This window comes from Penicillium nucicola (assembly GCF_028828085.1).
Source record: "Penicillium nucicola strain IBT 29836 chromosome Unknown utg000010l, whole genome shotgun sequence".
Lineage (NCBI taxonomy): Eukaryota > Fungi > Ascomycota > Eurotiomycetes > Eurotiales > Aspergillaceae > Penicillium > Penicillium nucicola.
This window is the reverse complement of record NW_026643134.1, coordinates 2,390,452-2,402,609: the sequence shown is the minus strand read 5'-3', so window position 1 is coordinate 2,402,609 and position 12,158 is coordinate 2,390,452. Positions and strand designations below refer to the sequence as shown.

Genomic DNA, 12,158 nt, shown 5'->3' with positions numbered 1-12,158 from the left:
AAATCAAAAATAAGCCCGAGAATAGTTACGAAAGGAAAGAAGGCCATCATATGTAGCCATGTCTGACATACCAGAAAGAACAAGACTGGGTAAACCTCGGGAATGCCAAGAGAACAGCATCGGACAGATGCTTGGCCCGCAACTCCCCGGGAATATTTTTGGCGACATGGGTAGGGACTTCGGGGAATGGCGGATTAGGGAGAACCACTACAATAGTCCACTGTCTCGCCTGGTGATGCTTTTGCTACCCCACGGGGTATTTGCTAGTAGGCAATTTGCATAGGGTGAATTGACTCCGAATTCAACGGGGATTTACGATCAGCCATTCCCGCGATACTTCACGTTCCGCCACTCCGCGTGTCCGCAATACCTGGATGAGATTGCTTGCCCAGGGAAGTATTTAGTAGGTTTAATTTGTCTCACACAATGCGGCTTGTCAAGATAATTTGGTTGCAAAAGATAAAGAGTATTTGAATCTCATGTGTCCGCCTCTGAAAGCTGTTTCTCCCACTATCCCTCACCATACACCCTCGCCATGGCAATTGAAACGACACAACCCGCCACCGGCGCTATCCTCCGAGTTGGGATCATTGGCTGTGGTGAGATCTCGCAAGTCGTTCACATCCCAAACATCAACAATCTTGCGCACAAGTTCCGGACGACCTATCTCTGTGATATTTCAGCGCAATCACTGAAACACTGTGCCCAAAAGGTCCAAGGCGGAATCCCCAAAGTAACCTCAAGCTCAGAAGAGCTTTGTTCGTCGGCAGATGTTGATGTGGTTATTATCGCCAATGCAGACGCGTATCATGTTGATCACGGCATCCTGGCCCTCCAGAATGATAAATACTGTTTAATCGAGAAGCCAGCTGCCACTTGCTTCCGCGATATGGATAGGCTCATTGGGGCAGAGAAACTCTCAAAGGGAAAGGTTTTTGTGGGAACGATGCGCCGCTACGCGCCTGCCTTCCTTGACGCTGTCAAGGAGGTTGGTGACATGGAAAGAATCACATATGCTCGCGTGAGAGATATCATTGGACCGAATTCGACCTTTGTTGACCAGTCTGGGACATTTCCACAACGATTCAATGATTTCTCGACTGAGGACTCTGAAGACAGAGTCCAAAGAGAAACGGATATCTTGAATCAAGCTCTTAACAAAGAGCTTGGTCTGAAAGTGACGCCTGAATCTTCAACAATGCTGAGGATACTTGGAGGGTGGGTTATCTCTTTTTCTCAAATGCGGAAATTATGTTTGAGATACTAACGGATATAGACTCGGAACTCACGATCTATCAGCCATGCGGGAAATCATTGGCATGCCTGAAGGGGTCGAAGGTGCTATCTTCAGCCTGCCGGGAATATTCACCGTTCTCTTCCAATACAAGGGATTCCCGGTCACCTATGAATCTGGCTTGAGTGAGATCCCGCATTTTGATGCACACATTGAGGTCTTTTCTCCCACAAAGGTTGTGAGGATCGAGTTTGATACCCCATACATCAAAGGCCTCCCAGTCACAATGACTGTACGCGAGAAGCTTGGAGATGGTAGTTTCCAGGAACGAAGGGTGCGTAAAACGTATGAGGACCCTTATACGCTCGAGCTTCTAGATTTCTACGACTGTGTACAAACTGGAAAGCAACCTAAGACTAGTGCTCAAGACGCGAGGAAGGATATTGAGCTGTTTGGGATGATTCTTAAGGCGGGATTTAGAAAATGAGCTATAATATGAGTTTTTCTTCAACCTATTAGCAGTCTGTTGACGATACTAATGGTACTGCTTTATTTGTAAAAGTAGTCACTTATATACTTTGACTGAGGGGGCACCCTTCTGATGAGTTGTAACCGTTGAGTAGATAGATGTCGACGAGGTATACAGGTGTGATTGACCAGGCACTCAGGCAGGTTCTCTAGCGGCCAAACTAGTATAGTAATTTTCGAGTGAAGATGATTGGCTGGGCCCACCTTTCTAGAACTCCTCTTTCGCATCTTCCGCCACTCCCCGACTGATCGCAACACACTTTACACATACGATTTGAGTGATGGCCGAAACAAATTCAGCGGTCACCGTACCCCATGAAACTCAAGGTAGTCGCAAGCGGCCCAGAACTGCAATGTATCAGCGGAAAAGAGCAGTAGCTGCATGCCTTCCATGCCGCGCTCGAAAGACAAAGTGCGACAATATCCGGCCAACATGTGGTTTTTGCGCCAGCCATGCAGCTCAATGCACATATGCAGAGACAACCAATGACCATTCATCGTGAGCTACAGCTTGGCTAATCTTCCCCGGCGACGTCCACTAATGCATCCCTGCGCTATAGATTTGATCCCGCTAGCTTGGCTATTCTGGAGAGGATCAACCATGCTGTTGCTTTATTGGAGGCACAAAATGCGACAGCGTCGGGAGATTCTGCTACTGGTCGAGAGAGTCAAAGATGGTACCAGCCACTTCCCATGATGCACTCTTCATCGCCTACACATGTGGATCCCCAAAACTTGGACATCAACGACGACTTGCTGTTCGAAGCTCCGGGTTTTCCTGCTACTAAGTATAATTGTGAAGCGATTTTGAATTGGCCTATATTTACCGATTGGGCACCTCGTGTGGGGTCTCTTGTTCTGGGCCCTAGGGTTGACGAGACTACTCACGCACCCCCGATCTCACTAAATAGAGGCATTCAGGAGGAGAAAATAGTCGCGCTCTCCGAATCCTTCCTTTCCAATGTCCACATCAAGAATCCCATCCTCGAAATTTCAGAGTTTACTCAATATGTCAGAGATGCTGCAGAGAATGGGTTGCGATGGGACGGTCCTTCTTGCCTTGTTGTAAGTTCCCCTTGCGATGGGTGGATTGACTGCTTCGAAATCCTACGCTATATGATTCATTGTACCCCATGCTAATATGACGAAAAGCTCATTGCCTGCGCTCTTGGCTGCCTAGCAACACCATTTCAGCCGACACCTGATCCCCGTGCCCCGTTAACCCCGACTTCTGATGTGGCACCGAAAGATGCCAGTGCTCCTTACTATATAGCGGCCAAGAAAAGACTCGGCATGATTGAGCCGTCGTTAATAAGCGTCCAATGCCATTTCTTCTGCGGCGTTCTAGAGATGTACCTCTTGAAACCAATGCGAGCCTGGCATAGCTTCAATCACGCTTGTGTGCAGTTACAAAACTTGCTTTGGACCTCGAGATACATTGGATCGAGTTATGAAGAACATGCTTCTCGGGAAACTCGGCATTTAGAGCAAAGGCTTTATTGGTCGTGCATGAAGTCCGAGTGGTAAGTCTGTGTCCTCAAAAATACGGTACTTGAACTAATTGAAGGAACGTGGAAGTGAGCTCAGATGTGAGATTCCCCTTCCCACAAGCGGTATTGGACGATTCGGTTTTCCAGATATGCTACCATCGCCTCCGACTGAGTTATTGTCGCCTTCATCATATTCAACCGGCGGACAAGAGCCACGTGCCCCATCTCAAGCTGAAGAAGAAGAAAGAAGCTGGTTTTATTACTTGGCTGAAATATCCTTTCGAAGATTGATGAATCGAGCTTTTGTGACAATTGGAGGCAGTAGCAAGTCAAGCTGGATGGATGATATCCAACAACTCATCATTGACCACCAACTCTTTGAAAATCAAATTGATGCCTGGTGAGCGTGTATGCCAGTATTAATGATTTTCTGTTACTGATATCGGTATCCAGGTGTGCCCACATACCACCCCCAATCAGCGCCGATCGAATTGGGGGTCATTATAATGAGCTTGCCCATTATGTTCAACAACGCGCCCTACTTTTTCGGGAATGGATCCATCTTCCATTTTTGTATTACATTATCCACCAACCTTCCAGCGACCCATATACAAATCAAGTCATGCCTCTGGCGAAAAGGGGTCTTGAGCTTTGTGTCGAGACTCAGTACAGTCTTAGGCCCTTTCATCGCCATCACGGTACCTGGTATGTGGCTCGCAGTTCTGTAAACAGGGCTCTGTTACTACTGGCAGCTTCCCGAAGTCAGAAGATTGAGATGCCCGATAATTGGAAAGAAGTTATAGATCATGCATTGCGAACGATACATTACTGGGCTGCGGAGGCTGAGGATCTTGCGAGGGCTGGGTCGATTGTGACTGAGCTATTAGCCACCCTTTGATGTTTTTTGAAGGTTTGATCATGTATTGATCGTTATGATATGGATAGTATTTATTATGAAATCGTGGCCACAACATTTGAAAATCTTTTCTGAAGGCCTCACAGCAAGCATATCGCTTTACGCCATCTTTGATATCACCTTCGACCGTTTCAAAGCGTCTCGATTGGTCCCGGCCTCAAAGCAGCAAGTCTAGCATTTAAAATTGAAAGAAATCTTATAGTCCCTATTTTAGATCTCTTTGCACTTACATCTTTCAAATAACACTTCCAAAAGCAGAAATTGATTTGGGCATTCAGTCAATATCAAAAACAGAGTCCGTTGACCATGGGCAGACCCAACGTGATAGCGACGACGATGATATACAGCAACCACAACGCCAAGAGTCTACCCCGTGGGAAACCTACTCTCCACTCTCCTGTTCAATAGCGAGATATACTCTCATCGAACGAAGGCGGGTCGATAGCTTCCCCAGATAATCGGGTCTCGGGGAGTCGCGGCAGCACCAAACTCCCATCAGAGTCCCGTTACCGCGACTCCCCGCGACCCACCTCCCACCACAAAGATCCTTGCCATGGCCTCGAGTGTTTCTTGATATGTGTTGGTAGCATATGCATTCCCCGCTTCTCCACATTTACCCCATATGCATCTATATAGGGACGGGGTTGGTGTGCCGAATGAGCATAGCATTGCAAAGCTCCGACACCTACGCTGAAAGCCATCTTGACTGTCACTATCTTTGGGCGCTGTAACGTTGTCCAAGTTTGTGCTCCATCTCAGTAAGGGCCAGGTATATAACCCTCACAATTCCTGTATCCAATGTTCTCTAACTGGTTCAATTTCATAGACCCTTTCTTCAGACACAGAGATGTGGCGACAAAAGCCCCAACTCGCGAAACTGAACACCATAATCGCCGGCCTACTGCTCTTTTCAAGCACAGTTGGCTACGATGGCTCCCTCATGAACGGACTCCAATCCCTGGAGCAATGGCAAGAATTCATGAGCCATCCCACAGGAGCCTGGCTCGGCTTCATCAACGCTATCCAGTTCCTAGGTGTTATCCTGGGTTTTCCACTGCAGGCCTGGGCAGCCAACCGCTTCGGTCGAAAACCCACTATCTTCGTCGGATACTTCTTCCTCGCTATCGGCGCCGGACTCCAAGCCGGTGCTACGAGCCCGGCCATGTTCATTGTTGCTCGGCTGTTTGTGGGACAGGCAAGCGCTTGGTTCCAGGTCGCTGTGATCCTGGTCACGGAGATTGCGTATCCGTCGCATCGGTCCAAGTTCTCGGCTAGTTATCAATGCCAGTACTATGTTGGCTCTATCTTTTCTGCTTGGCTTACTTTTGGATGTCGGGATCAGGACTCGTCTTGGGCGTGGAGGCTTCCGTCACTGTTGCAGTTGGGTATTCCGCTGCTGGCGTTGCCCTTTGCTGCTATGGCTCCTGAGTCGCCTCGATGGTTGATTAGTCAAGATCGACACGAGGAAGCTCGTCAGATGGTGGTTAGGTATTACGCTGAGGGCGATGAGTCGTCGCCATTCATCGTGGCTCAGATGGATGAGATGTCCAGTTCCATTGCTGCAGAAAAAGAAGCCGAGTCTTCCACCAAGTGGACGGATATGGTCAAAACAAGCGGCAATCGGCGCCGTTTCTTCATAAGTGTCACTTTGGGAATATTTGCGCAATGGAACGGAGTGTAAGTGGACCCTTGACCCCCCTGAGTTCCGTATAAATCTCGAATACTAACCTTCACGCAGCGGTGTCGTCTCATACTATCTCACTCTCATCCTAGACACCATTGGAATCACCTCAGTCAAGGACCAACTAATGATAAACGGATTCCTCCAACTCTGGAACCTGATCATGGCAATCGCAGGCGCATTGCTAGTGGACCGTGTGGGACGCAGATCCCTCTTCCTCCTATCCACAACCATCATGCTCGTGAGCTACATTATCATCACAGGCTTATCTGGCGGCTTCGCAACAACGAAATCCGCCCCCATCGGAGTCAGCGTCATTCCGTTCTTATTCCTATACTACGGCGGATATGACATCGCCTTTACTCCACTGCTCCTGGCCTATCCAGCTGAGATCTGGCAATTCTCGTTGCGGGCTAAGGGCGTTGCGTTGACGTCCGCGTGCACGTATTTTGCGCTTCTGTTTAACTCGTTCGTGAATCCGATTGCGTTGAATGCTATCCACTGGAAATATTACTTTGTTTATATCGCTCTGCTTGTTTTGATCTTCGTGGTTGTTTATCTGCTGTATCCGGAAACGAGGGGACATTCGTTGGAGAATATGGCTGCTATTTTTGATGATGATGAGAACTCGAGTTGGACGGATGTTCAGTTTGGGAAAAAGATCAGTGATCCTGAGGTGGATCATATTGAATGTCAAGGGATTGAGCGTGATGATCGGTAGATGGTTGGTCTTCAGTATTGGAATACTCGATGGGAATATTATTCGTTTTCTGGCAATCTTGCAAATACTCTACTAGTAATAGACGTGAGCTTCGGCCGTTGACTGCAAGTCAATCTAATATGGCAAGCTTGCCAGCAAGAAATTGTCTCCTGGATTATGGACTACCCCTTGCCTAGTAACAGAGATGGGGGATCGGATAAGAAACTTTGCCGTTTGGCGTCCGTTGGTAGTAAAAGAGAAGACCAAATCCAGACCTCATTCTGGTTTCTTAACTAATAACCGTCGTGGCCATGTAAATCCATCACGCTTTCTACATCTTAGCTCATTGGATATTTGAGTTTTTGTATGTGACGTCAATGCTTCTCGATATCGTCCTTGCATCAACGGCTGAAGAAGATCGACGGTGATCGACAGATCTACAACGGTCACCGCAAGAATTTTATGCATACATGTAATGTATCACATTAGGCAGCCTGAGGATGCTCGCATACTATAATCTACAATGACAAGTTTGAGAAGTCAAGTATGGATAAAGAGGACAAAGCCTCTAGTCAATTCATGAGCAAACCGTACTAACGGCGCAATCTTTCGATCGGCCATCCAGTACATGTAAAAGAACCACACGAAGACAAAAAATAGCAATGCACGCACGAGATCATTCCGAAGTGAAGATCTGATCAGAGAAGCAAAGATACCCTTTCGAAAAGGAAAACAAGCAAGCAAGGAAAAACAGAAGGAAGCACTGACCCTCCCCGCAGTGGAGGTCACAGGCCCGTGTGAGGATACGAGAAAAAGAAAAGTCCGGGTCCAACGGGAATAGTCGTTAGAATTGAGGTTCTCATTGGAGTAAAAATGGGGCAAGGAGATGTCATGCTAGTTGTAAGAACGAAGACGGTCTTCCGGGATTGAGGATGGCTTGCAGATGGGAACAGCAAGGGAAGACTGAAATTCAGAAACAATGCATGGCACGATCATTGCAAGAAAGTAAGATGGTGAAAAGAAGAAACATGGCAAAAATGTAGCGTAAATGAGAAGTGAAATAGAAACTTTGTACCGAAAAGGCTTGACAAAAATAGGTACAATACCAGCGCGCCACTGCGCGATTAGAAGGAAATAAAGACTTTCTCTCAGATCATCAACGGGCTCGTAACACACCGCTCCGTGGGAGGGCTGGGACACCCCTCACATCAGCACAGGACGTGCTTAGATGAAGTTGCGGCGCCAGTTGGCAAGGTAGGGCTTGCCGCTGGGGGTACCGCTGGGAGGGGCGGGGAAGCCGCTGGCAGTGGGGAAAGGCTTAGCGCTGGGGGTTCCAGTGGGAGTGCGAGTAGCGAAACCGCTGGAAGAAGGGGTGAGAGTGCGGGTGCGGCTGTAGTGGTGGACACTGCTGCTGTAAGGGGCACTGCTGGTGGAGGCGGAAGCGGTGGTCTCGGGGACGGGGGCAACAGTCTCAGATCCGGTCTGCTGGTTGTTGTTGTTGGCAGGAGCAGTGGTCTCGGCACCCTATCTCAAAGTCAGTCTAGATTTCACAAGAGGGGGGAAGAAGACATACAGCAGTCACGGTCTCAGTGACAGTGGCGGTGACGGTAACGGGGTTAGGGTTGCAAGAGTCACCGTTACCAGCGCCGTTGCCAGCACCAGCGGAGGTGGAAGGAGCCTCGACGAGAGTAACAGTCTCGGTCTTGGTGGAGTGAAGGGTGTTGGTGTGGGTCTTGGTCTTGTCAGCCTGGTTGTTTCCAGCCTGGCCAGGCTTGGTGATCTCGGCACCGGCACCGGACTCGGTCTATAACAGTTAGTTGAAGATCAATCATCCAGAGAGTAGATAGTACATACAGCAGTGACAGTGTGGTCCTGGGTGGCGGTCATGTAGATGGTGGTGGTGACGAGGCTGGTAGAGTCACCGGAGCCAACAGTGTAGGTAACGGTGATAGCGCTGGCAGACTCGGAGCCAGCTCCAGGGACGTTAGTGCCAGTGGGGAGAGCGGCAGAGCTGCTCAGGATGCCAGAGGCGGAAGAGGAAATGCCAGAGGCAGAGGAGGAGAGTCCAGAGGGACGACCAGTGGGGTAACCAGTGGGGCGAGAGCTGAAGGGAGTGCGGGTGACACGGGGCTTGCCAGTGGAAGACAAGATCTCAGTGGCAGAGGCAGAGGCCGAGGCGGAAGCACCAGCCGAAACGGAAGCCTCAGCGGAGCTGGAGGGAGCAACGGAAGCGATCACGCTGGAAGAAGCGGCAGAAGAAGCGACGCTGGAGCTGACAATGCTGGAGCTGGCAACGCTGGAGCTGGCAACGCTGGAACTGGCAACGCTGGAACTGGCAACGCTGCTGGGGGCAACGGGAGCAACGGAGCTAGGAGCAACGGAGCTGGGAGCAGCGCTGGAGGAAGCAACAGAGGGCTCAGCAGAAGGAGTAGCAGGGGCCTCGGGAGCAGGCTGGACAGGGGTCGGGAACACCTGGACGGTCGAAGTCGACTCGGCAGCAGGAGCAGGAGCAACGCTGACGGAACGAGCCTGGTGCACACGACGAGCGTGCAGGCCTTCATGGCTAGCATTGGCCATCGCGGCGAGAGCAGCCACGAGGGCGACGGAAACCTTCATAACCATTTTGAGAAGTAGTGACTGTTGTTGAACGAGAGTGAGTTGTAGAACTTGGAACAAGTGAACAAGTGAACGAGAGAAGCTGGCAAAAGTAAAGAGTGAGACACGAAATCAATTCGTGGAAGGAACGTATGCTTCTCTGGGAAGTAGAAGAATGGAAGGGAATGCACAGCAAGCTTAAGAAAAGAAAAGAAGAGAGAGAAGAGCAGGGCCAAGGCGGGATAGGCTGATATTAATTCATTTAGATTAAAGTGATCTTAACGCAGTTGTTTTGCTGTGGTCTCGTTAGTGGTCTCGTTAGTGGGGGATTCAACTGCCAACGTGCGCTCCACTGTCTCAGGCACCAGCCTCTGATTGGCAACTCAGCGGAAATTGACCTTTAATCTCACGGGAAATCTCCCTATGAACTGACTCTTAATGAAAGGCTTGGGGTGGCGCTGGACTGACGCCACATGTCAACGCTAACTCATCACCCCTTTTCCTGACCTGAGAGAGATGATAGGATCGGGTATGCAAGTCAGTAGGGGGGTCACTCAATACTCTCTGGTATCTGCCCGTCTGGCACCGAAATGCCCGTCATGTCTATCTTGGGCGGGCATTCACACCCTCGGACATATCCTGGCCTCCTGATCCCGTTTCGAGAATCCTTCCTTGTTTAGGCCTCCGATTTCGTTACAGATCCAGAAATTACCCGGTTTCACATTGAAATCTCCAGGGTCTATAAAATTTGAAATGACGGAAAAGTCTAGCCCCTCGGGCTGGAAATGAAGGTCCTGTGCACCTGTCAATGCCGTGTGGAGTCCGAGTAAAGACTCGGCCATCTTTCATTTCCGAGTTGCGCCATTTGGTGCTGGAGAGAAGGTCGGGTTTTTTCCCAGCGGGATTCAGGTCTGAAATGGTCTCTGCCTACTCCGGTATGGGGGGAGGGTTGACGGAGAAGCTTTGGACATGAAACATCCGGCTCGAATTTTCAGACCCCCCCCCTGCCCCTCTTGGTGTACACTCACCAGCCTCACCACGTTGATTGGCCTTTCACCGAGCTGGGTCGCACTTGGGCGAACCTGGTACTCGGCAAATGGTGAATCCTAGTGTGTCTGGTCTAAGGGTTAGTGCGAACGAGGAGGCTCATCGCAAGTCGAACGCCAGAGTTGGCCAGAGAGAGTAAAGTGTAGGTGTGAAGGCGGTGACGCACAATCTTATCGGCCTCAGACAACGGCCAACCTCGGAAGTAAACAAGAGTCAAAAGTGATCAGTCCAAAATGTCCTGGCCAGCCCTCCGCGCCCAATATGCAACCCTGCTAAAACAATTCTTGAAGTCCACCAAAGAATTCGACGTCCTAACAACCATCCCTCCAGACCACTCCGCATCGGAGACCCTCTATGTCTTAGATTCCAGCTTCAATCCCCCCACCCTTGCCCACCTCCGCATCGCCAGCACCGCCCTACAGTCAAAACCGACGCCCCGTCCCCGCCTGCTCCTCCTCCTAGCAACCCAAAATGCAGACAAGCCCTCCAAACCAGCCTCCTTCGAGGATCGCCTAGTTATGATGGAGCTCTTCGCCCGTGATCTGCGCGCACACCTGGCAACCACACCAGCCTTCGCGGATGCCGCTGCCTCGGGCTCCGAGTACCAGCTACCGGTCGAGGCCCTGCCCTTGATTGACATCGGCGTGACCAAGAAGCCGTATTTCGTGGACAAGGCGGCTGCGATTGAGAGTTCGGATCGGTATCCTGGGGCGCTGGAGCAGGTGCATCTTACGGGCTTTGATACGTTGGTGCGGATCTTTGATGCTAAGTATTATCCGCCGCATCATACATTAAGTCCGCTGGTGCCGTTCTTGGAGAGGCATCGGTTGAGGGTTACTATGCGGCCTGGGGCTGATTGGGGCGAGAAGGAGGAGCAGGTTGCGTTTATGGATGCTCTTGCTAGAGGGGATCGGGATGATGAGGGTGCGCGGAGGGAGTGGGTGCGGCGCATTGAGTTGGTTGAGGGTAGGAAACCGACTGAGCCGCATGTGAGCTCGACTCGGGCTCGCGAAGCTTTGCATTCTGCTCCGAGGGACTTGGACTGGCTGGTTCCGGATCTGGTCAGGCAGTATATCCTCTCTGAAGGGGCATATCCCGCTGTTGGAGCTGGGGCTGCCAAAGTGTAGGCATTTATATCAGTCAGGTATTAGAATAATTCTGCATCCATGGATAATGATATAATATGATTGAATAAATACATCCGTACGCCAAATCCCAGTTTTCAAGGTTATTCTTCTCCAAGCGCGCACTTGATTATCCCAACCACTTTTGCTTCGATCACATATCATACATCACAATAAAGCTGAGGGTCAAGCTTACCAGCGTCAACTGCCTTGCTCTTTCTTCATCGTATTCAACCTTCAATGTCAACCACTAGTCCTTGCGATACTCCTCTTCCTCCCTCTTGCCAAGGGTATATGCCAGTCCACCACCGATCAAGTTGACCAAGCACAATCCCATCGTCGCACCCCGCACCACACCGCGCACAGCGAACTTCTTCATAAACGGCTGGCGGCGGCGTGCTGCAAGGAGGAGGTATAGGCCTGAGAATGCGGCGCTCATACCGGCTGTGTCGGTCTTGAAGCCCTGCAGGTTGGCATAACTGGTGAAGAGCAGGGCTGGCGGAAAGAGCATTGGGAAGAATTGGAATGGCTTCATGTGCTGGGCTGCAATCAATGAGGCGAGGAGGGATGGTGGGAAGGAGTTTTCTGTTTGATGTATGCTGTCAGTGCTGTTTCGTTGTTTCAACTGACCATGCTTTCAGCTGTGAGCTCGGCGGGATTAGATCCTTACCACCCCATGCGCGGAAGCGCTGGACCAGCGTTTGCTTGGTCTCTTCAATTGTGTCGTCGTCGGCCATTATGAGTGATTGTCTGTGTTCTCGGGGGTGGTGATGTTGAGGTGAGGTTCAAGGACGGGCGATGACGATTTCACAACCGGTACGCAGTATTGATAAAGCTTTGACG

The 12,158-nt window shown here is 50.3% G+C and overlaps 5 protein-coding genes across 5 annotated transcripts; 3 read left to right on the top strand and 2 right to left on the bottom strand.

Moving 5' to 3' along the window:
* Positions 1-535: 535 nt before the first annotated feature.
* On the top strand, positions 536-1,721 carry N7511_009455 (Gfo/Idh/MocA family protein; the record flags this gene model as incomplete). Its single annotated transcript, XM_057131832.1, has 2 exons — positions 536-1,218; positions 1,277-1,721. 2 exons carry the CDS (start codon positions 536-538, stop codon positions 1,719-1,721), a joined length of 1,128 nt encoding a protein of 375 aa, XP_056979820.1.
* Positions 1,722-5,015: 3,294 nt separating this feature from the next.
* On the top strand, positions 5,016-6,570 carry N7511_009454 (MFS sugar transporter; the record flags this gene model as incomplete). The annotated part of the gene is made up of 2 exons (XM_057131831.1): positions 5,016-5,845; positions 5,907-6,570. The coding sequence occupies 2 exons, from the start codon at positions 5,016-5,018 to the stop codon at positions 6,568-6,570; spliced, it is 1,494 nt and encodes a 497-aa protein (XP_056979819.1).
* A 1,203-nt stretch (positions 6,571-7,773) lies between these two features.
* N7511_009453 (uncharacterized protein) lies at positions 7,774-9,171 on the bottom strand (the record flags this gene model as incomplete). The annotated part of the gene is made up of 3 exons (XM_057131830.1): positions 7,774-8,073; positions 8,123-8,353; positions 8,404-9,171. The coding sequence occupies 3 exons, from the start codon at positions 9,169-9,171 to the stop codon at positions 7,774-7,776; spliced, it is 1,299 nt and encodes a 432-aa protein (XP_056979818.1).
* Positions 9,172-10,424: 1,253 nt separating this feature from the next.
* Positions 10,425-11,318, top strand: N7511_009452 (nicotinate-nicotinamide nucleotide adenylyltransferase; the record flags this gene model as incomplete). Its single annotated transcript, XM_057131829.1, has 1 exon — positions 10,425-11,318. One exon carries the CDS (start codon positions 10,425-10,427, stop codon positions 11,316-11,318), a length of 894 nt encoding a protein of 297 aa, XP_056979817.1.
* Positions 11,319-11,565: 247 nt separating this feature from the next.
* On the bottom strand, positions 11,566-12,052 carry N7511_009451 (uncharacterized protein; the record flags this gene model as incomplete). The annotated part of the gene is made up of 2 exons (XM_057131828.1): positions 11,566-11,900; positions 11,986-12,052. 2 exons carry the CDS (start codon positions 12,050-12,052, stop codon positions 11,566-11,568), a joined length of 402 nt encoding a protein of 133 aa, XP_056979816.1.
* Positions 12,053-12,158: the final 106 nt, after the last annotated feature.